Source organism: Periplaneta americana, chromosome 5 (assembly GCF_040183065.1).
Source record: "Periplaneta americana isolate PAMFEO1 chromosome 5, P.americana_PAMFEO1_priV1, whole genome shotgun sequence".
Lineage (NCBI taxonomy): Eukaryota > Metazoa > Arthropoda > Insecta > Blattodea > Blattidae > Periplaneta > Periplaneta americana.
Genome location: NC_091121.1, coordinates 105,196,236 through 105,220,791, shown reverse-complemented (window position 1 = coordinate 105,220,791; position 24,556 = coordinate 105,196,236). Strand labels below are relative to the sequence as shown.

The 24,556-nt window shown below is 35.0% G+C and overlaps 1 protein-coding gene across 1 annotated transcript; it reads left to right on the top strand.

The window, feature by feature from the left end:
• Positions 1-126: 126 nt before the first annotated feature.
• On the top strand, positions 127-23,970 carry LOC138700057 (alpha- and gamma-adaptin-binding protein p34-like). Its single transcript, XM_069826360.1, has 6 exons — positions 127-571; positions 665-855; positions 15,035-15,158; positions 19,235-19,393; positions 22,520-22,708; positions 23,545-23,970. The coding sequence occupies exons 1-6, from the start codon at positions 505-507 to the stop codon at positions 23,748-23,750; spliced, it is 936 nt and encodes a 311-aa protein (XP_069682461.1). The 5' UTR covers positions 127-504; the 3' UTR covers positions 23,751-23,970.
• The last annotated feature ends 586 nt before the right edge of the window (positions 23,971-24,556 follow it).

Sequence of the window (24,556 nt, the reverse complement as noted above, 5' to 3'; positions counted from 1 at the left end):
CTTTGGTTTTTTTACATTTCTTTCCATGTATGATCAGTATACAATCAATGACAATGGATTCATAGAAGTTAGAAGATTTTGTTTAATCAAGGACAAGGAAAGAAAAGCCATAACCGGAAGGAAAGTGCAAAGCTATATTCAGGTAACATTTGTTTTTGTAAGATTGCAGTCCAGTAAAGGGAATGAGAAATAAAGAAGAAAATATATTAATGTTAACGTCTTAGTGAGAAATCCGAAGTTCCGTATGGCTTATCAGATATTCAAATTCGCAATGTTGTGATAAACTTTAATAAGTAATTTGTAATAAATGTTCGACTGGCCGCATGTTTGTTCACGAAAGTTACGATCTTTACTGCAATACGAAGAGCGAAATCGGACCAAGTTGTAAATCATTTTTAAACGTTTCGTCAACTGTACAGTATTCATTGCAGTAGTTGATTATAGGTTGTGTATACATCAAGCAGATATATTAGCTGATAAGCTTAGTGTTCTGTTTTGAAAAGTATGGAACCAAAACCTTGTGCTGTAGTAGCAAGCTGCACAAATACTCATCCGCAAGAAATAATTAAGCGTAAATATTTAGCTGCCACGCCTACTGGTGCAAAAATTTAATTTCATTGAACACTGTGATCTATAATATTAATAATTGGTTTTCTTATTTCAGTAATATTGGGTGTTGATGATCTCCCAGAACCTACACAATTGGAGGATGGAATATTTGCTTATCCATGGCACATTGACACCAAATATTACACAACAGATGTGAATTTGTGTTCTGTGGAAAAGAAAACACTGGGCAGTGAGGAATTTGCAGTGTCTGTAGAAGCAGTTGTTATACATTTTGACAGTAACAAGGTATAATTGAATTTGTGTAGTTTGTTTTATAATATTTCATGGTAATGAGTTTGATAATTCCCATTTTAAATTTTTATTTTTTATGTTTGTTGCTAATTTTCATTAATATTGTAGGTTATCCTATTCTCTTAATAGGGCCTGCGTTGGATTTTAAGTTATGTTTATTGTTTGGCGTTCGTAAAATGACTGATACCGGCATATTCATATTGCTTGAAGATTTTATATAATAAGTAAAGAGAAGTTATCTCTATTACAGACCAAGGAGGCCCACAAGGTAGCATAAGGTTAAGGCTCTTACCTTTATAGATAGTCGGCGGTATTTCTATAGAGAAAATGAATTGCAATAATCCACTTTTCTCGCCTACCATCAGGCACTAATGCCCTAAGGAGTCATTCTCTCTTTATTCTATTTGGAAGTCATGAATACTTCTCCAGAAAATTTACATATAAACTTACTCGTGTTTTCTTATGGCACACTATCCGCAATCTTCCAAGTCATTGATTCCCCCCCCCCCCCCATACCGGCCTCACGACTTTTTACCCATATTAATTATGATACGTCATCGATAACATTACAACTTTTAATTTCATATTGTAACTTCTTAAAACAAAAACAATAACGTAATTTTATTCTCACACCAATAATAGTCACTTTCTACAATTTGATTCTACTCCCGTCAACAATGGGATTTGCACTCCACACAGCAACACACTATTCGTTATTGCACTCCACAGACGACAATGACAATTTACTTGGATTATTGAGAACAACAATGAACTGTTAATCTTAACTAATTTTCACAGAGCACTATTTACAAATCAGAACTGTCAGTTCACAGTTCGTTTGCCTTGGCTAATTCTTCTAGCTCAGTCACTCGGGTTCACAGTATCTCGAACCCCAGACCTTCAGAGACAGTCCACTGAACTTCGAACTCAGGTCCCCCAACTGCGGTCCACTGCACTCGAACTCAGGACTTCGGACGCTCATACAACTGCGGACACGCTCAAGTCGAACTCTGGTCTCGAAGCTGGCTTCACTGCTACACAAGACTGGCTGGCTTGCTGTCCACTGACTATAACAACACGACTAACTCAAGTTCACTTGCGTGTTGTATTTATAACTAAACCATAGTTACGAGAAATTTCTACGATGCTAGAGATTTCCATGGATGTCCAGAGATGGCATTCTCGAATAATCTGGATATCTCCCCTCTCTGCCGCGGCCGCTCTCTCTCCTCTCCTCCCTCCTCTCTACGCCACAGCAAATGCCACATGAAGCAGACGTGTGCGCAACCCGCGGCCGACCATGCAATCCCTCCACCGGTCGCGAGATCAGATCCCAGCTCTGTCACAATATTTTCTCCTGAACCTCGAGCCAACAAGAAAATTCAAAATAGTTCAAGCAACTGCCACAGTAGCTCATTAGAAACGTGTGCAACTGGATCCAAGGGTGCATGGGTCCACACCTGTGGAGTAACGGTTAGTGCGTCTGGCCGCGAAATCAGGTGGCCCAGGTTCGATTCCCAGTCGGGACAAGTTACCTGGTTGAGGTTTTTCCGGGGTTTTCCCTCAACCCGATATGAGCAATTTCTGAGTAACTTTCGGTGCTGGATTCCTGACTCATTTCACCGGCATTATCACCTTCATCTCATTCAGGCGCTAAATAACCTAAGATGTTGATAAAGCGTCGTAAAATAACCTACCCAAAAAAAGGGGGTGCATGGCTCGAGTCTACCTTAAATGATAAATTTATAATTAAAAAATTATGTACAGTATAATTGTGCCTTGTGATTACAGGACTACCATACAAACAGTGAAAGGAAGACCCTGTTTTTCGCCACTTTTAAAACCGTTCAGTTATGCACTCTCTCAAAAGGACTGTGACTCCACGGTAACGGTATTGAAATTTATGTACAACATAGTTGTTGTAAGTTGTATCTAGGAAGATCGACATCATTTTCAACATATGCTTTGATAAAAACATAACGTTTTCTTACTGGCCAAAATCACCGCCATTCACTGTCTATTTATTTACCTTCTGTGTGAGAGAGCGGTCGGATCTCCACTAAACACATGTCCTATGGCTGGTTATAATGCCAGTAAGTTATATGTGCTGCACACTGTAGAAGCAGGATACAGAGGTAGAGTTTTTGTTACTTCAAAATGAAGAGCAAATGTTCAACCTTCAGGCATATTATAAATCTTAAACTACCGATAATTGTTTTTTACTTTTATTAAATGAAAATTAGAAAACAGTAATTATATATATCCTTAAAGGGAATGTACTTTTTCTAAAAATATTTAAAGGTTTCCAGAATTTATCCTGGGTCTAGCCTGGTTCTTTAATTTTGTCTCTTTATTGAATCTTCGAAATTTCATCAAGGGGATGTGAATTAGACCTACATGTTTGTTTATAAAAGTTGAGTCATTTTGTGCATTGTTCCATTTGATCATTAAACTTCACCCAGTTCAAGATAAACAGGTAATTTCCTAGAAGCTGTCGATGTTCGTTATGTCGTTTTTACACTTACCTTACTCTGTTGTATTCCCGTCTTTCGTGTCGCACATTGCGCTGTACTAGTTGTGTTCCTGTTCTAAATCTGCATCAATTCCGTCTTTTCCAATCTGGGGTATATCCTTATAATGATTTTTATGAACTGGATGAACTGTTCAGCATTTAGAACAAACAAATACGTGAACCTCTCATGCAGTGTGAGCATGATCCTTACCTGGATTTATTTTCACATGCATATTCCAAATCAAATCAAGAAGTTCCCTTTGTGCTCTGGTTACATATCTTGCATATATGAAGATTAGGTTTGATTAGTTTAGGTTTTTATTAACCAAGTCCACACATTCTGTGCATACACAGTTACCATCTCCAGTGACGTAGCATGAGATTTTGAGCAGGGGAAGCTAACTCAAGTTGTCTTTCATGTACATATGAGAAGACGTATTACAAAAATATAGTCTTAAAATAAATAGTAGCTAATCAATGTCAAGTCAGCAGTCCGAAGATTGGTTGCAACCTCGTAAGTAACACCAATAAGGCATGACATCAAAATGGTACGTAGTAAAATATGATTTCATGGTTTACACATATCTCTAACAAGTAGATACGGTCATTAGTTTTTTAAATCGCACTTTTGTTTGTAAGTCAGTCTTGATAATAGAATTGTCCTAAAAATTCAAGTAAATTGGTGTCAGAAACTGTAATTTCACTCATTATTTATTATATCAGCCATAATGCACACTAACACTTTAACTTAACACAACTCACGAAAGGGATAACTCGGAAACTAAATTATTTTCAATGTAAAAGCTAGCTTCTTCGAGCCTTGTGACCAAGGTAGTTTAGTTAGAAAGGGATGGAAAATCTGCGGGGTGGGTTACACAGAAGAATGAGTGTAAGACACCAATCTGCTTGGAAGCTGGTGTGTGCAGGCTTCTTGTTTACTGCTGCATAATGAATCATCTTGAGCTGCCACATGACAATATTTAACGCATAAATATAAATTCTATTAAAATTAATAAATAATTTTGTTCATAAACTGCAGGTTTATTATGAAATTATTATTAACCGGGGAAGCTGAGCTTTTTAGCTTACATTGACGCTACACCACTGACCATCTCACAGCCAAGATGATCCTGTTGCGAGCCACACATGTAATGCATAGCTGACGATTACATATTTTATCTGAATGATTAGTGATATTAATGCCCTCTTTTGTTTCACTTTTTAAACTTATACAAGAGAATGGAAACATACAGTAAAGTAAGTTCAAAAACGACAGCTGGATCTACCAAATCACTACATAGCATAATGGTAAAGCATCTGACTATAAATTGAAAAGTTATTGGATTGAATCCTGGTGACTGCATATGTGGTAAGTTAAAATAAAAATGTGTAGTGAAATTAAATATGAAATAAATAAAATTAGAGTAATAAAAGAGGGATACAGAAAGAAAGAAGAGAAATAAGGTGAAAGGAGACAGAAGGTGGAGTAAAAGGGAGAGATAATAGAAACAAAGAATTGTATTTAAATTTCTTATCGATAAACACAATTAACATAAGTGCAAAAACGACCTATGGAACATCGACAGCTTCTAGAAAATTATCGATAAACAATTTTGGTAAATAATGCTCTAGGTAATGGATAATAAATTAGAGTAAATTGTGACAAGAGACATTTTCGAATGAGAAGTAGAAACTAAGACTTAAGTAATTTTGTGTTTGGAGCTTTTCTGTAGGTTTTGTTTCTGTTCTGTGATGCTTCTAGCATACACACAAGCTTCAACACAAAATTACTGTAAACCATATCTGGATTGTGTGTAAAATATGACTGCACTTAAGATATAGGATTGCTGAACAAAGTCCTTAATAACATTGGGACATTTTTCTTGTGCTTAAAAATACGCGTAAATAAACTTTAGCACATGCTGTATTGCAAGTAACATAAAAAGAAACAAACGCACTTAGTTTTAATTTAGCTGAGTATGCCATTTTCGCAGGATAAAAGAATTAGCACAACGGAGCCTTACGATGTGTGTAAATGTAAATGTACAGTTATACTTACTGCACCATGCTTTCAGTGCAAACTAAAAGGCAGTTCATGATGTCTCTACAGTATTCTCTATGTGTAAAGCAAAACCCATATTTACAGTCAGCTTGTTGTCGGTATGTTTGCTATATACATTATATTTCTTTAAAGCTGCTTCATCGAAATGACTATTTAATTATCAGCAAATAACCAATAACTTTGGTTTCAAGTCCACAGATGTTGACTTGTTTTATTTATAAAAACACTGTTTCCCTACACTAGTCTTGAAAATGGACAACTTTCACATTTACTCCTCTAGAAGGATGAAGATGATCAGGCTGTCTACCTGTAACGAAAGTAACCAAAAGTAACTAATTTCAGAAATTGATAACGAAAGTAACAAATTGTAACGAATTTAAGAGACCTGAATGATTGTGGTTAATGAAATTACACATACTGTTCTGAAAAAGCAGCTCATTAGGCAAAGAAAAGATTTAAGGTGGAGCTGAAGCAGCTGCAATTGCAGAAATTTATGTTATTGAAGGAAAGAGGTAAGAAGTTGCTATTTTAAGCATTTGATGTAAATCGTGGTCTTGTGAACAATGGCAATCTTAAGTGTAAGTTTTATGTTATGCTTATTGTAGTGTTTTATTTAATTGGTATAAGAGGGAACCATATTCGTTCCGAAAATAAAGAGCTTACATACCGGATTCACAAGTATTTTCAGAAAGAATATGTTGTTGTTGTTTTCTAATGCTAGGCGTTTGACAATAAAGTCATTTGACCTCTTGCACTCCAATATTTTTCAAAGATATTATCATGACCAGCCAATGAAGCACAGATTTTGAGGTGTTCCGAATCCATTTCTTGGTTTGAGTTGCACAATGGACAGTTAGGGGACTGATATATTCCAATTCTATGCAGATGTTTAGCCAAACAATCATGGCCTGTTGCCAATCTAAATGCAGCTACAGACGATTTTCGTGGTAAATCGGGAATTAACTGTGGATTATGATGCAGAGAGTTCCATTTTTTCCCTTGGGATTGTGTTATCAAATTTTGTTTGTTGAAGTCTAAGTATGTAGATTTAATAAATCTCTTCACAGAATAATACGTAGATTTAGTAACAGGTCTGTAAGTAGCAGTGCTGCCCTTCTTAGCTAAAGCATCCGCATTCTCGTTTCCCAGGATTCCACAATGGGATGGTATCCATTGGAATACAATTCTTTTATTGAGTGATATTAATTGCGAGAGCATTTTAGTTATTTCTGCTGTTTGAGATGAAGGTGTGTGTTTAGAGATGATTGTTAGAATAGCTGCTTTGGAGTCTGACAATATAACTGCATTCCTAAATTTATTGATGTGGCATAGAAGATTCCTGAGAGACATTCACTTATTGCAATGATTTCACCATCAAAACTTGTTGTTCCATATCCAAGTGATCTATAAAGTGAGAAGAGACAGCATGTAACACCTGCACCGGCACCTTGTTCTCTGGAGATCAAGGATCCGTCGGTGTATAAATGAAGCCAGTTTTGTGGGGGGTACCTAATATTAATTGTCTTTAACGACAATTGTTTCAGTATTTCAGTGTTTACTTCTGATTTCAGTATTTCTTCTGTTAAATTTAGATTATATTCTATATTTAATAGAGTTAAAGGGTTTGGTTTAATTTGTAAGTTTTCTTTTAAATTCGGGATATTGATTATCTGTTTTAATTCTTGAACAAAGGATATGAAACTTTTTTGAGTTTTCAATCTACAGAGAGGACTGTATGAATGCCAATTGTTTCCTGGTAATCTGATAAGTTTTTCATATTGAATCAGTGCTTTTTCTTCTATTGTCATTTTGATACTGTTAATATTAGTGAAGAATCTCATAGAATGTATTGGAGTTGTTTTGATTCCACCAGTAATGAGTCTGAGAGCTTGGTTTTGAACATATTCTATGTCGTTTATGAAAGGTGAAGTAATTAAAACTTCTCCGCAGTATGTCAGCACTGGCTGTATAAACATTTTGTATGTAGTGTTCAAAGTATTCCTAGAGCATCCCCATTTCTTTCCTGCTAGTCTTTTTAGAAAGGAGAATCTTTTACGAGCTTTTTCAGAAATTTATTTCAAATGGTTGCTCCATGTTAATTTACTATCGAAAATAACTCCAAGATATTTGGATTCATAAGTCCTAGGAAGGTGTTGGCCATTGTATTGGATATTGAATTCTCTTTCTTTTTTACCAAGTGAAAATATTTGGTAGTTACTTTTGCTTAAATTGAGTGTCATCAAATTTGATGTATTCCATTCATGTAGTTGATTTAGAGCTTTAAGAGCAGAATTTTGAATTTTGTCTCTATGTCTGTAAGATCCGGAAGTCCACAAAACTATATCATCTGCAAATAGTGCTGTTTTCATGTTTGATTCCTCTAATAGGGAGGGTAAGTCATTTATATAAATATTGAATAAAGTTGTGCTGAGGACAGCGCCCTGAAGTAGACCTCGATATGTTTGTCTGTAACTAGAAAGTGAATTATTGAATTTAGTGGCAATGAATAACAAGATGGTGGAACTGTGTACGAGTGGATGTGAATAGATTAGGAATAAGGAATTGGAGGGAGTTGGCGATGGATAGAGAAGGATGGAAGAGAGCCATAGAGGAGGTTAAGGCCCACCTGGGCTGTAATACCAAATAAGAAGAAGAAGAAGAAGAAGAAGAAGAAGAAGAAGAAGTGGCAATGAATATTTGACTAAGGAATTCTGATATCCATCTGAACATAATGGTGGAGATACCTAATTTCTGGAGTTTTAGTAATAATTTATTTCTCCAAACAGAGTCATATGCTAACTGAAAGTCAATAAATATTGCCAAGGTATCTTCTTGTTAAAACTGTCTTTTATTTCTTGGCCGAGGCGTATGACTTGTTCATTAGTAGAGTGTAGTTGTCGAAAGCCGGCTTGTCTTGGTGATAAAAGATTGTGGGATTCTAAATACCAAGTTAATCTGTTGGAGATCATGGACTCCATGGCTTTGCTATCATGCTTAATAGTGCTATTGGTCGATAACTATTAACATCATAAGCAGGTTTCCCCTTTTTGTGAATTGGTACAATGATTGCTTTTTTTCCAAGCTGCAGGAATTGAGGTGTTCCATGATAAATTGAAAATGGATAAAAGTATAGACTTGGCTTTTTCCCCCAGATGTTTAAAAAATTCGGAATGAATGTTGTCAGGGCCAGGAGATTTCTTGGTTTTTAAATTTTGTATAGCTATATTTAATTCTTTGGAAGTAAAATTTTGATGAAATATTTCAGGTTTTGTACCAGTAATATTGTTTTTATTGTTTTTATGTAATTCTCTTTTGATAAATTTGTCAGTTTTTTTGATATTGGGATGTAATCTGTGAGAGTTTGAGTAGTGTTTATTAAATGCGTTTGCTATATCTCTACTATTTGTTAATGTTTTGTTATTATGAATAATAGGTTGGTTAGTATTTTCCTGTGTATTGGAAACATTCTTCAGAAATTTATATGTTTTAGTGCTATCGGTTCTGTAATTAATATTTTCAATAAATTTGTTGAAACTGTTCTTTTTTGCTGTTATGATTGCTTTTTTAAGAATGGCAGTCTTCTTCCTCCAATCTTGAGTATCTTCTGGTGTTTTGCTATGTTCTGCTTTGGTTCTTGCTTTATCTCTATCTTATTTCAATAAATTAAGGTTTTCTGTCCAGAATGGGGAGTATTTTTTTGGTTTGCCTCGTGGAATGTGCTTTTTTGCAATTTTAAGAAGAGATTCACAGAAATATTTGTTAAATCTATCCGAGTTTGTATTTTCCATTAGTGGTGTGTTGAGCTTGAGGTGTTCGTCGAGTTCTGTTGTAAATAGTTTCCAATTCGCTTTCTTAAAGTTCCATGTTGTTTTGTTATTGTAGGGTTCTTTTCTTCGGTTTTGGTGGAGATGGATAGAAGCAATGATGACTCTATGGCCAGATCCAGGGTCTTCAATTATTTTTTTCTTGGTTTCGTGATGGATATCTGATGTTACTAGTAATAAGTCTGGATTTGTACCAGAACTAGATTAATAAATGAAAGTAGGGGGATCTTCTTTTCTGTAGACAAGTTCTGCGGTTGTAGTATTTAGGAGGTCCATGATCATTTTTCCAGGTTGGTTTACATTATCGTACCCCAAAGTTGGGAGTGGGCATTAAAGTCACCAATTATGATAATTTTAGGTTGTATATCAAACAAAGTTAGATCAAGGGGATTATTAGGTGTGTTAAAGGCACTGTAGATTTTGAAATGTTGTTGATTTTTCCATACTTCAATTTTTATTACTTCTAATTTGTCTTGATTATCCATTTCTTTTATGATTTGAAAATTTGTAATTAATTTCTTTGATGTACCTGCGAGAATTCTACTACTGATCTGTCTACCTTTGGGTAACAGTTTCATATTAAAACCTTTAAAATTAAAATATTTTAATTGGTCAGCATTAAGGTTTGCTTTTTGAATAAGGAAGATATCTATATTATTACCTGAGAGTATATTGGCTAGTTCAGTCTTCTTGGCTGATGTTATACCACCAGCATTCCATTGTAAGATGTTTAGTTGATTCTGTACCATTAAAGTAGTCCCCACCCGGAGATCCGATTGGGGGACTATTTTACCTCCGGATAATTTTACCTTAATGGTACTCATCTCATATTGGAGCGGTTAAATGGCAAGTTGTAGCCGATTTAAGTGAACACCATATTTTAACGTTTTGGTGGCTACTTCATTCACAACCCCCAGAATGTCTGGAGGACCACACCTGCTGTTGGTCGATGGGTCCATTGGACCTAGCTGGGAGATCTTGTTGATCACCAGCTTTCCCTCCTTAAGCCACTGGAGGACGATTTTAGTGCCATAGCAGGTCAGCACTAGGAACAGAAAAGTAGAAAGAGGAGGAAGGAAAGGGAAATGAACCCCTAGGCCTCGAATACTCTAATGCCGTCGGGATCGAAGAAAGTAAGAGTTCAGTCAGAGGACTGTATAGGAAAGGGTAAAGAGGGAATTAGGTATTGGATAGAGGAAAATTATACCAAATTCAGTCATTAACTCATCAAGCTGACCAGTGCTAATGGATGAGTAGCCCCTCCCTTTAGTTCAGCTCGTAAAATTATGCTTACTAACAGCTGCACCATGGGAAGGTAGGGATGGGACATTGGGTATTTGTCCAGATTGGTTCCTTAAAGCCTTCAATGGGAAGGATTAATGGCTCTCCCCCCTGTATCCGACAGATACCCTTTTGCAGCCAGAAAGAATATAATTATGTGAGATGTGGTAAACCTATGATATCTGTAACTAAGTGTATGACAGAACTATTAAAATGACTGGAATTAGTGAAAAGTAGAATTCTTGGAGAAACAAAGAGGCGAATTGAAAAGTCCAATGAAAAAATGGCAGTAGGATTGTTCTGAAAATAATATAATTTCGACAGTGATGCATTAAGAAGGAATATTTTAAGTTTGTGTGGAGAAGGTTACATTCAAAGTTTGAATGACGTATTAAAAAGAGCCAAAGAGAAGTTGTGTTTCCCTGGGTCTCGATCATCTTTCTGGCAGATAATGAGAAACAATGAGTTCCGCTATAAGAAGAATAACATGGTGCGGAAATATTTGATGGCACCAGTGGTGATATTCAAGAAGCTTAACAACTAATTCTCTCATGTATACTATGTTAAACATATACAGTATATGTCCATGGTAATTGCAAATATTACCTATGAATGAGGGGCTCCCAGCAAGAAAGTGCCAAGCCACATTTTTGGCCAAATTGAACTAATCATGCCATCTCATGGGAAATAATACATTTAAAATTATGGTGTCAAGAGTTTGTGCAGAAAACCTAACAGATGGCTCTATTATCCGTTGTATGTTCTTACCCTAATACTTCATGCATCTTATATAACGGCAAGACAGTGTCAAGCAACAAAGGTAGTTTGGAGAGAATGGTACATAGGAGGAAGCTTAAGTTTTCTAGTGAATCAAATGATGAAGGCAGTAATTACAGCTCTGATTCTGAATATTTGCCACTTTCTGAAGAAGAATTAACATCAAAAACTGAAATATAGTTAAATGTTGCTTGGCATTATATTGCATTCAGAATGTTAAATGTAGATGTGTTGCTTGGACAATGTACGCATGTCATTTCATAAAAGATGTTTCTAATTGCTTTTTCATTATTTATTTAAAGTAATAATACTGTCCATTAATGTCTAACGTTTTGTTCCTTTTATTACCTTATGTGAGTCAAGATATTCTTAAATTTAAAATTGTTGCTTGGCATTTTCTTGCCCTAAATTTTTGCAATATGTTGCTTGGCATTCTCTTGTCCTAAATATTTAATATTTATATGAGTGCATTACCATATTACTGAATTACCATCACGTAGATATTTGAGTAGTATAAACATATGAACTAATTTGACTTTTATAATACGGTATTTTATTTCTGGAAGAAAAAATTCATTATTAAAATATTGTTTGAACTATATCAGTAATACATTTCCTTCAAGATGACAATAGAACTATCTTGCCACGAGAAGAAGAAAAAGAGTTAGTTCATGTCAGATCTTCATTCAATAGTCCTGAAAAACAACCTACATTGAGGAAGCGGGTATCTCTTCGGAAGTATTGAGGCCGGTCATATAAAGTGAAGGTACAAGAAGAATTCCCCAGAAAATTGCTACAAACATATACTTTTATTTTAAGAGTTAAAATTAATGGAAGGTCAGTGAGAGTTTGGAAAAAAATCATTTATGAGCATTGACGGTCTTCAAAATCATAGAGGACATATGAACAACAGTAGAATGAATATGGAGTTTGAAGAGGTTTCTTGGAAGAAAGGGAATGCAAGTACCATGATTGTAGACAGAAAAATGTGGGACTTCTGAAAATAAAGAAAATCAAACTTACAGATGTAATGAAGCTAGTGGAATATGTCCCCCCAATCCACCGTGACTTTTACCTCAACTTGATATCTGATGATGATGATGATGATGATGATGAGGAATATGATGTGAAAGATGTATAGGGTATTTAAAAAATCAGTTTAAACATTAAACCGCTATAAATATTATAATATTTGAGATAGGGGAAAAAACAAAAACATCCCAGTGCTGGGCAAACAACGGGGTTTACAAAACATTGGGAAGATGTCCGTTGTTCTCTTGTTCAACGTATAGCATTCTATCTGTGACAACATGCACAGCATTTTGCAGATAATGTCTCGGAATATTGGCAATTTCTTGCGACATGGCATCTTTCAGTTGCAGTAGGGTTGTTGGATGTGTCAGGAAAAACTCGTTCTTTAAGGTAACCCCACAACCAAAAGTCGGCCGGATTGAAATCTGGAGATCGTGGAGGCCACATTGTTGGAAAGTGCCTACTGATGACACAATCGCCAAACATCTGCGTAATTGTTTTGCAGGGATAAAGATGTGGAGTGGAGCGCCATCTTGCATGAAGATTATGTTTTCCATATCGTGATTCCTCTGTCTAGGGATGACGAAGTTCTGTAACATGCTGTAGTAGTGCTCCCCGTTTACTATAACAGTCTGTTTTATTCCAGTATTGTCACATCTGTGAAGTGACGGTTAACGTATCTGGCCGGGAAACCAGGTGGCCCGGGTTCGATTCCCGGTCAGGGAAAGTTACCTGGGGTTTTCCCTCAACCCAATATGAGCAAATGCTGGGTAACTTTCGGTGCTGGACCCCAGACTCATTTCACCGGCATTATCACATTTATCTCATTCAGACGCTAAATAACCTAAGATGTTGATAAAGTGTTGTAATATAACCTACTAAAAATTAATGGTGGAGTTAACACGCGTAATTGAGGTTCGTTTTTCGACCAAAGTCATCAGTAAGCACTTTCCAACAATGTGACCTCCGCGATCTCCAGATTTCAATCCGGCCGACTTTTGGTTGTGAGGTTACCTTAAAGAACGAGTTTTCCTAACACATTCAACAACCCTAAAGATGTCATCTCGCAAGAAATTACCAATATTCCAAGAAATTTTCTGCAAAATGCTGTTCATTGTGTCACAGTCAGAATGCTGTACGTTGAACAAGAGAACGGCGGACATCTTCCCAATGTTTTGTAAACCTCGTTGTTTGCCCACACTGTGATGTTTTTGTTTTTTTCCCTATCTCAAATATTATAATATTTATAGGGGTTTAATATTTGAACTGACTTTTGAAGTACCCTATATTTTAGGTTACTGTTTGTCTTTTGAGATGTAACGAAATTAATATCAAGTTTGTTTGTCTTAAAAATGGTAAATAATAGTTGAAAATGTAACATTTCTAATGTCAATAAAACTTCACACTATATAATTAGTAATTCTTTTGACCAAGACAGTGTCAAGCCACAGAACAGTATACATTATACATTAAAATATAAATTTGTAATATAAAATAATAAAAAAAATGTATAATATATTTCATATTTTCATTAAAAATGTATCAAGGAAATTAATTATATCTATAGAATCAAAATTTAACTTTTTCTGTGATTTGAGGATTTGATCAAACATTCAACTTGCATTATCTCAAAAGCGTAAAAATGTGGCTTGGCACTTTCTTGCCCAGACCCCTCAAATAATTTAACAGCCCGTTCACCCGAATTGGTGTGAACCGGCTGAATATCACCACTGGATGGAACGTCAAGACATAGTTGCGTTGCTTAATCAGTTTCTTTGTGCAAATAAAGATATAAGCTCAACCGAACTTCTCTCGACAAAACATGGATAAATGTGAACATTACAAAAGATAAAGTATGGCCAATGACTGATGACGACCCAGTTCCATGTGTGCCAGGATTGTAATACTCCATGCCGGTAGTGAACAGGGGTTTGTAAAAAATGGGTTACTAGTGTTCAGATCGCAAAGAAATGGAGAGAAACTGTTTGAAAAATGGTTTCAGGAGCAGCTTTTATCTAATATTCCACCTAATTCAGTAATTGTTATGGATAACGCAATACATTATACATACATTAGTGTTCTACCAGGATTATGAAGTTTCTTTTGAAATGTTCGATAGTCCTCTTGGCTTCCTGGAAAACTGATCTGCTACTGATTTAAAAACCCGGCGAGGCAACAACCCTCTCTATTTGTGAAACGCACTATAATGTTTTTTCATCATGCGTATGAGTAGACCTGAACATTAAGTTGTGGTAACTAAAAAGTAGCTAATTTTCGTTTTTTACATTTTTGGTAGACCCCTGATGACGCACAAGATGTGGAAAAAGCTATTAGCCTTGTGATTCGAAGAATATTTGTGTACATTCCTTTAAATTATTTTGTAGTCCTGAGATTACACACAGGCTGATCACATTCGCCTTGCATGCTACTTTGTTTAACCATCTCCTATTTTATCCCTGTCTTCTATTAGTTCTTATCCGTGCTACAAGTATGCAGTATTAGAAAATAATAAGGATTTTTCCATTGCTTATGATATTGACTTGTTTCCTTTTCTTTTATTTATTAATTTCCACTTATGAGCATTGTTTCGGTTTTTGGAGGTGTTGTTTAGTTTAATGAGTGTGATTCATACTTTATTATATGTCGATGTACAGTATTCACAAGAAATATTTTGTTTCGTTGTAGAATGATGGATTGTCCATTGTTGAGAGCTGGCTTTCATTTCTTAAGGAGTTTGAACCAGAAGTGCAGATTCTTCTGTGTGATAGATGTCATGAAAATCCACCGGTTGGCGTCTGTAGAGTAGCAGGTACTTGTAAATATGAATTTACAAAAGAGATTGTGTGTGGTATATAACATTAAGTATATATGTAATGATATGGGATATTATTTTCACATTTACATTACTTACAAATGGCTTTTAGAGAATTCAGAGATTCATTGCCACCCTCACATAAGCCCGCTATCAATCCCTATCCTGAGCAAGATTAATCCAGTTTCAAGCATCATATCCCACCTCCCTCAAATCCATTTTAATATTATCCTCCCATCTACATCTCGGCCTCCCCAAAGATCTTTTTCTCTTAGTCTCTCAGCTAATACTCTATACGCATTTCTGGATTCACCCATACGTGCTACATGCTCTGCCCATCTCAACGTTCTAATTATGTTAGTTGAAGAATACAATGCGTGAAGTTCTACATTTACATTACAGAGAATTAATTATTTCCACCATAAATTCTACAATACTCGTACTAATCTGTCCTCAGTGGTGTAGTAGCTACCAGGTTAACACTTGATCTGATCCAGCTGAAGAAGTCAGTCGATAAAATCTTCAGACAGGAAGTATAGCTATGTCTTTTATCATAGTTTTATGATTCATAAAGAACCCTCTCTGTGATAGAGGGCTCTAGGTAAAATTTATAATCTTTTTCTCTTGCACATCGAAAACATCATTGCGAGCATTGTGATTGGGAGGTTGTATCCCATTCTTGTAACTGTGAACGTATAAATCTTACGTCTTAAAGAAAAATGTTCAGCTAACTGGAACAGCAGTATCAACTATGCTCGCTACTAGTGACCAGGCAATACTGAGCCATGTCAAACAAAAGAGAAGCGATATGTCACTAGTAAAATTCGTGACTATAATATTTTTTAAGAGTTTACTGCAGTAGTCAAGTTCGAGGTTTAGCAAGGAAGAGTATAGTGGCGGGTTTTTGAGTGCACTAAAAGGAAATGCACGTTTTCAATGGTATTACAACATGTTATCACAGCAAAATGAAGGAGAAATACGATGTGGTTCAGGGAATATTGTTGAAATCAATGAAATTAAATTTGATAAACAAAAATATCATAACAGTTAATGGGCCTCACATTCACTTGTGTCATTTTTGAGCGAAGCACTTGTCACTAATTATCTTCTTATCTAACCTTATTTCAGTCATTGAGTCCATCACTATGGAGTAAAGGTTAGCATGTCTGACTGTGAAATGAGTGAGCCCAGGTTCAAATCTTGGTTGAGGTTTTTTCCTCGATTTTCCTTCAACCCATTAAGAGCAAATGCTGGGTAACTTAATGCACTGGACCCTGGACTCATTTCACTGGCATTATCACCTCGATTTCACTCTGACACTAGATAATCATCGGAGTTGATAAAGCGTCGTAAAATAACCATTTAAAAATCAGTCATTGACAGTGGGACTACTTGTCACTATCTATTCTCTCATCAAATTCTACCTTACCTTGTCACTAACAATAGTACTGTTTCTCACTAATCTATCTCATCAAACCATACCTAATCTTATTACCAGGGAAAGGATTTATATGTAAATACATATTTACTTATAAAGCTAATATAATTTATATTTTGCATTATCTTTATGTTTCACAATGTGTAGGGTTGAAAAATCCTACTTTTATTTTCCATATTTTTCCATATTTTAGAGTTTAGTACATATTTTCGTTAATTTCCATATATTTTCCATATTTCATATAAAACAGTCCATATTATATTAGGTTTAACAATAAAACAAAACAAAATTCCATTAACTTTTAAAAATACATTTCAACAATAGAGATTTAAACACATGTTCAGTAATCCCTTTAACATCAGAGTTATTTGAAAATTAGCAGTCCTATCAACAATGGGAAAGTAAGTTACAAAACTGTATTAATTTAATTTAAAATTTTTAACAGACTTCAGTTGTGCAGCTCAACAGTTAAATGCCAGTCAGAGTACACATAGGTTCAGTTTTGTAAATCATACTATAAAGACGGTAAATATGCCAAAAGTACGTCATTCAGTCAATTTAAAATCAAAACTACAAGTTACATTTCAGAATTTAAAGAAGATGGTTTATCAACTGACAATAAAATATTATTTTGTAATTTGTGTCAGTGTGCAGTATCATCTACACAAAAGTTCCTGGTGCAACAACACATTACAACTAGTAAACATCAGGCCAACAAACAACTAAATTCCAAGCAGAGACAATTGTTTTTAACACAACCAACAACATCGAATGTAAGATCTGAGTTTAACATCGACCTGTGCCGTTCTCTCATCTCTGCTGATATTCCTCTCTACAAACTAAAGAATAAGGTCTTCAGGGAATTCCTTGAAAAATATACTCAACATACAATCCCGGATGAGTCAACACTTAGGAAGACGTATGCTCCATCCATCTACGATGAGACAATACAGAAGATAAGAGATGAAATTAAAGATAGTTCAATTTGGGTTTCCATTGATGAGACTCCCGACAAAGAAGGTAGACTTGTTGGTAATGTAGTTATCGGTTTGTTAAGTGAACAATATTCTGAACGAATTCTTTTACATTGTGATGTTCTAGAAAAGTGCAATAACAAAACTATAGTTAAACTGTTCAACGAAGCTATGGGTATCCTGTGGCCAAAGGGTATTATGTACGATAATGTGTTATTCTTTATTAGCGATGCTGCCCCTTATATGGTCAAAGCTGGACAAGCATTATCTGTTGTATATCCTAAATTGACTCATTTTACTTGTGTGGCGCATGCATTTCATCGTGTGGCAGAAGTGGTCAGAGACAATTTCCCTAAAGTAGATTTGTTGATTTCATCAGTGAAAAAAGTATTTCTCAAAGCTCCCAGTAGAGTTAACGTGTTGAAAGAAATGTACCCTGAAATTCCATTGCCACCAAAGCCAATTTTAACTAGATGGGGTACATGGCTAGAAGCAGTTGAATATTATGCCGAACATATAGACTCTATTAACAATGTTCTCCTTGCATTGGACTCTGAAGATGCAGTCTCAATTGATACTGCGAAAACAGTTACCTGTGACATAAGTGTGAAGAATGACTTAGCTCACATTCAGCATACATTTTCATGCATCATAAAAACGCTCAAAAGTCTCCAAAATAGGCACCTTTCACTATCTGAAAGTTTTGAAATTATAAATAGTACTGTGGAACAACTGAATCGTGGTAGAGGTAAAGTTGCAGATGCAGTAAGAGCTAAGGTGGACACTGTACTTTCAAAAAACCCTGGATATGAAGAACTACAAAAGGTTGTTGCTGTGATGAGTGGTGAATCAACAGTGAAGATTAACTTGGACTTATCCCCAGCAGACATTGTGAAATTGAATTATGTACCAGTTACTTCTTGTGACGTCGAACGCTCTTTTAGTCAGTATAAATCTATCCTCAGAGACAATAGAAGAAGATTCACTTTTCAGCACTTGAAAGAAATGTTTGTAACCTATTGTTATGGTAACAGACAATAAAAATTGTGTTTTGTTGAAACTACATTGGAAGATAAGGTACGTCCATTATATTTTTTGTTTAGTTTGATTAAAATGTACCAATATTTAACGTACATAGTCATTTTTTTATAATTTTAAGTCCATATTTAATTCCATATTTTGGTAAAAATCCATATTTAATTCCATATTTTGGTAAAAATAACTACATATATATTTACATATTTCATATATTTTTAGTCCATATAAATCCGTTCCCTGCTTATTACTGACAGTTGGTTAACTTGTCAGTAATGTCTCATCTAACCCTACCTAACCTTGTCACTAATAGTAACACTGTTTCACAATAAGTGTGTGTATCCTTGTCTTAGTCCCTCTTCAAGAACATAAGAAATTTATTGTCTCAAAGTTGGAGTGCTGCTTATTATACACGCAAAAATATGATAACCATTATTTCTTTAAAAAAAAAAAAAGTGATGGAAATTGCTTAGAGTATTTGTATGTGTAATTTCTGCTGGAAAATATAAGTACAATTATTTGATTTAATTTTAAGGCTGTTGAAATATTCTTGGAATTGCCCTATTATGACATACTATTTTTGTTTTGAGCATTGTTAATTTTGTATTTAAAAATAAATGTTGCAGTTCAAGAATGGTGTGTGGAACAAGGCTTTGAACTTGTTGAACTGAATCCCGAATTGGATCCTGAGTGGGAAGAAGAACAAGACTTCATTGAGACAACAGGAATTAAGCGAGTGGTGCAAGCAATGCATGCTCACCTTTGGCCAAACTTAAGGATGAAAGGTAGAGAGGACACAATTTCCTTATTATTTATAGCATTTTCTTATTTCCTTTTTTAACTCTTTTAGACCTAATACCAATTGAACATTGTACCACTGCCTAACCTACATTGGACGTTACCTTTACAACAGACAAACATCCGTGTTCAATTAGACAATAAGGAATTTGGACCCACAACTGTGGCTTCTACAGCTGGCGCCAGCATTTTTGGCGTGTGTCCTAGATATATAGTGCCCAGTTTGTGAGCATGTTGCTAGTGTCTCTGAGAATTGTATCACTTCCTATACACGTCACATCAGCCATTTGCCAAACACAGTTGTCAAACTGACTGCAGAAAACATGAAATACTCGCACTTAATGTTCCCATTACTTACTTCACACGCCAAAAACGATGACACGGACTGTACACAACATTTAAGTTATGCCTTGATCATTGTGTATATCATGGCTAGCATTTATTATTTTAAACTTTCCTTTTAAATAGGATTTATGCATCAGTATTATTAATACCATACACTTTCAGTAGCATTAAAAGTATGCTCTATTCCTCAGTTTTCCCACTCTGTTTTCTTAATTTTGAAATTAATCAAATAACAATCACAGGCTTTACACTCTGTTTAGTTGAGATACTAAAAGAGCATTCCCCACTCAAAGAAATAATATTAAACTCTTTTGTTCTCATTTGCGACTAGAGTCCACAAGAATTATATGTACACTGTGTCCACACTAAAAGTTTACAGAAATAACAGCTTATATCGTAACTTGGATTAGGTTTATTAAATAAATTTCTTCTGCATTGTTTAGAGTAACTGAAACAGTTTTTATTTCCACTAGTACACTTCAACATGAGCACCATTTATAGCTCGACAGGTACCAAAACGACACTCAACCTTTCGCCAGGTGTTCACCAACATATCAGGTGTTATAAGCTCAACTGCTTGAATGATATGCTGTCTCAAATCAATCAAATTACGAACTTTTCTGCTGGACTCAAAATTTGTAATAAATTAAATTGTACTTCTTTTTACCTATTTAATAGAAACAAGGGCATGAAAAAATGTAATGTCTGTTATATGTAACATCTGTTACACTTAAATTTCTATAATAAAACGTCTAATAAAGTTCCTGAAATTGGTAGTTTTAGATGGCACAAGTATACAACCTTACTTCTGTGAAGTTTGGTTTATAAGAATGTGGCACTATTTAAATTATAGTAACTTTTATTATATTTTTGTAACAGATGTTACAGGATGCACATTTTTTATACTTTGATATATATATTCAAAACAAACTTACCTATTTCGAAAGCACTTTGTAACACACAACATACTGGAGTTTTGGTTTACCTTCATTGCCACACCAAGTAAATCCACATTCCAAATAATTTTTGTCGTATTTTGAAAAATATTTTTTTCATTGAACAGCTTCCTCTAGATATTTCTTTAATGGCATTAACTCCGCCTATATTAATATCAGATTCACTTCCAGCTTCTGCACTATTAGCACTGCATACATAAAATGTGTCGTGATCACGTTCCTTTCTTTTCAGTGTTCCGCTTCATAGCCAGTTTTCCATTATGTATAACGTGCACAGGTTACAATCAATTACAGCAAGGATGATTTCATTGTTAAATCCAGAGCTTTAGATACACACACAATCAGCTACAGACTTATGTCCACCACATAAGATTTTCAGACAACTGAAAGCTATTGAGCCGAGAGGAGAGATAATGATAAAATTTAATTTCCGAACTGTGTACAACTCATGTTTTCATGTAATAAAAATTAAATATTTGCAGCACCAATCCCTTTTCTTTGTTGGTGAATCAAGAAAAGAGAGAACAATAAAAATTAAATTTCTGAGCTGCATTGTCCAACACATGTTTACATGTAAGAAACTTTTGCGACAAAAAACCCCTTTCTTTGCAGGTAAGAGTAGAGTAGATAGTGTCATAAATTTCATAAAATGTCAATCCTTGAAAAGTGAGAAATAAATGCAAGCTGCATGGATTTTCCAAACGCCATAAAGCCATAAACAGTGTTGAACATATGTTTCCAGTTAGAAAACTTTTGCAATGGAAATCTCGTTACTTCGTGGTTCTTAACTATAAAGTGATTTTTTTTTTTTTTCCGTCTTTCTTGAACAAATGCTCAGTTTTACCAAATACATGTTCAATCTCAGAGGACCACAGGCCATTGTTTGAGAAATGCTGCCCTACATAATATGTGAGGTCTATGATTTTGAGATGCTAAATCAGTGATCAATTCATCAGTTTTGTTTTTAATGCCCTGATATTTTGATGAAAAATAGTTAAATGACTGTGTTTACGATACTCATAATTTGAAATTTGGAACTTCATATTTATCACTTAATTGAATTTGTTTTAAACACCTTACTGGTGGAAGGTGTAACCTAAAAAAGGAGAAGCTAACACAGGAATATTAAAACTGTTTTGTGATTTTTTTCACATGGTTACCTCTGATGCTATTGGCAATAAGAAAAAAAAAAGTGCGCCTTGCCAACATCAATCAGAAGCAGTTCGTGTGATATATTGATTGTCTAGTTCAAAAGTGCGACAACTAAAAAAAAAAAAAAAAAAAAAAAAAAGTAAGTTTTGAGATATCTTCAGTTGAAAGTTTCAAATAAATCACTTAGAAAAGAACAGAGTTCTGGTTCATAACCAGGATAATTAGAAATGAGTCAGTATTCAGGACGAGTTTATCACAATCTTCCAGTTCATTATTAATACATTTCGAATTGTACTAATAATGAATTGGTAAAGTCGATAGTTATAATTATTTCTAAAGCAGTTTATTTTTTTTTTTTTCTTATAGGTTGTAAATATGACTTATCTCAATACTGAATCGGAAAGAGCTCCGAAAGGGGCTTTCAGTAGTATAAATAACTAAAAAATGGCAATTTTTGAGTTGTCGCACCTTTGAACTGGATGATCGATATACAGTATTCATACTTTTTTATAGGATTTACATCTGTCAAATCAGTGTGTGATGTTTAGATCTCATCAGGGCCTATTCAAGAGATATATTCACACTCTCTATCCTCCTGTGAAGATATGGTTTGTCATGCCTACTAAAAAGAAAAGATTCATAGTGATTTTCACTTTTCAGGCAGACCCCAGCAACTGTCGAGGACGGTGCAGTCCATTTTAAATGTTAGTGACACTGTAGATGGTGAGAGATGTCCTGTAACTGGCTTGGTTCAGGATTTGCAGAATGTTCATATTGATGCTGAAAATGATGAAGAAACTGTAACATCTCCTACTGGTAGCAACATAAATGATATTGAAGACAGAATTGGTGAGGATTTTACATAGTTGGTTCTTACCTAGAGTCTCACTTTAAAGAATTGATCATATTTAGTGTCATAGTTTCATGCAGCGATTTCTTTATCATATCCAGCAATAGAATTACTTAATGTTGACAATACTAGGTATATGGACTCAGAACTTTCCTTACATGTACAGTAGTGGCAAAAAAAACCAAACCAACGGAATAATCAAAGTCCCTGAAATGAGCCACTGTGCATGCCATCCCCGCATTCACAAGATAGCGAGTAATCTATTGAAATTGTTGTAGTTTCGACTGCTAATGTAGCCCATTTCGAAAGCCATTAGAAAATAAGCTGGTAAAATTCATGTTCTGGGAATAATAAATTAATTAAGTAGTAAAATATCGCTGCAATCAAAAAGTACTGGGAATAAATTTGAATAAGGAACAAAAAAAAGTTTCCTTTCCAGACAGGATTCGAACCACGAAAGTCTTAGTTACCAGTCTATCGTGCTGTTACTGTGAACAAGGCTCTGAAATCAGCTACGAGGGTCAGTCCAATTTTTTTGCCACTACTGTACATATTTGTAAAATGTGCCTCTCCCATAGCCGTCGCCATTGGTCCCATTCTCATCATATTCGTTATCTACAAGGAATAAACTCTCTAGTCCAGTCTGTCATAACCATTATGATGAAAATCACAAATATCAGAATTCCCTGGTAATATGGCCACTGTTTAAGACAACACAAGATAAACAATGAGAAGCATCCATCCCATCTCTGTGGGAAGGAAATACATCTCCATGTTCCTGTTGAAATAGAACCCAGGTTCTTTTATGTGAGAGATTTTAACCTTATTGTTGCAGATGAATTACTGGGAGATAGTGGTGGAGTGGCTGGATTTTCGTCCCTGTTTGAACAGCTGCATAACATGAAGGAACGTGTTCAGGGTTTACCAAGTGAACAAAGGAAGGCTTGTGCTGAGCAAGTTGTCATGGCATTTTGGCGTGCAATTGGAGGCGATGAAGATGAACTGGAAGGTCTTAGTGAATCTGGTGATACTTTCGGTTGAAAGATTAGATAACATTTAGTTAAAATTCTGAATGTGTCTATATAAAGGTAAATTGTTTTAAATTTTCTGTGTATATATTTGAAAAAGAAAATTTGTATAAGTATTAGTAGAATGAATTCACAATTTCACCATCACTTGATAAGGTGTGAGACACATAGTTCTTCATCTGTGTTATGTTATTATTGAAGATGTGAAGTATTGCAGCCTTATGTGCATCATGCTTTCGATTTTCTTTATTTTCAGTACCTAATATTGTTACCCATCTTATACAATTCAAAACCCTTTAACAGCCTTTCACTTCTCTGGGAGAATGGGTTCCAAGGTGTTTCCAGCTTTACTCTTAAGGGCCTTACACTCTAGAAGATTGTCTCACAGTCTCTTCTTTTTTCTTACAAATTCAGTAGACACTGTAGGAATATGCATCACTTATAAACCTTTCCTGAACTGGCAATGTTTCATTATTAAAGCAGTAGCTTTTCACTTTCTTATTGTACGAAGAGTAAACAGAAAGTATCGTAATGCTGTAGAAACCGATTTTAACGGAAATATATACGTTTTCAGCATCTCTGATACTGAAGCAGTGACATTGGGCATGCGGTTTGCCTGTCTTTATGTCTGTGTAGAGTATTTTTTCTTAAATTATTGTAATTAGTGGTTTTGTTTATCTTCAACATCTACGACTTAATGATTCATCCAGGAATTATGCACATGAACTACAGTCACTTTTAATTAATGGGTCTTATTTTGGGGAGGGGTAAGCACAAAATGGTGACTTACTCAAAATTGGTTCTAATGGTTTTCTTCTT

Excerpts from the sequence above, each read along its gene's own strand:
- LOC138700057 (XM_069826360.1), top strand. The coding sequence starts at position 505 with ATGGAACCAAAACCTTGTGCTGTAGTAGCAAGCTGCACAAATACTCAT. Across the intron at positions 856-15,034 it reads TACATTTTGACAGTAACAAG|AATGATGGATTGTCCATTGT; the intron begins GTATAATTGAAT and ends GTTTCGTTGTAG. Across the intron at positions 15,159-19,234 it reads TGGCGTCTGTAGAGTAGCAG|TTCAAGAATGGTGTGTGGAA; the intron begins GTACTTGTAAAT and ends TAAATGTTGCAG.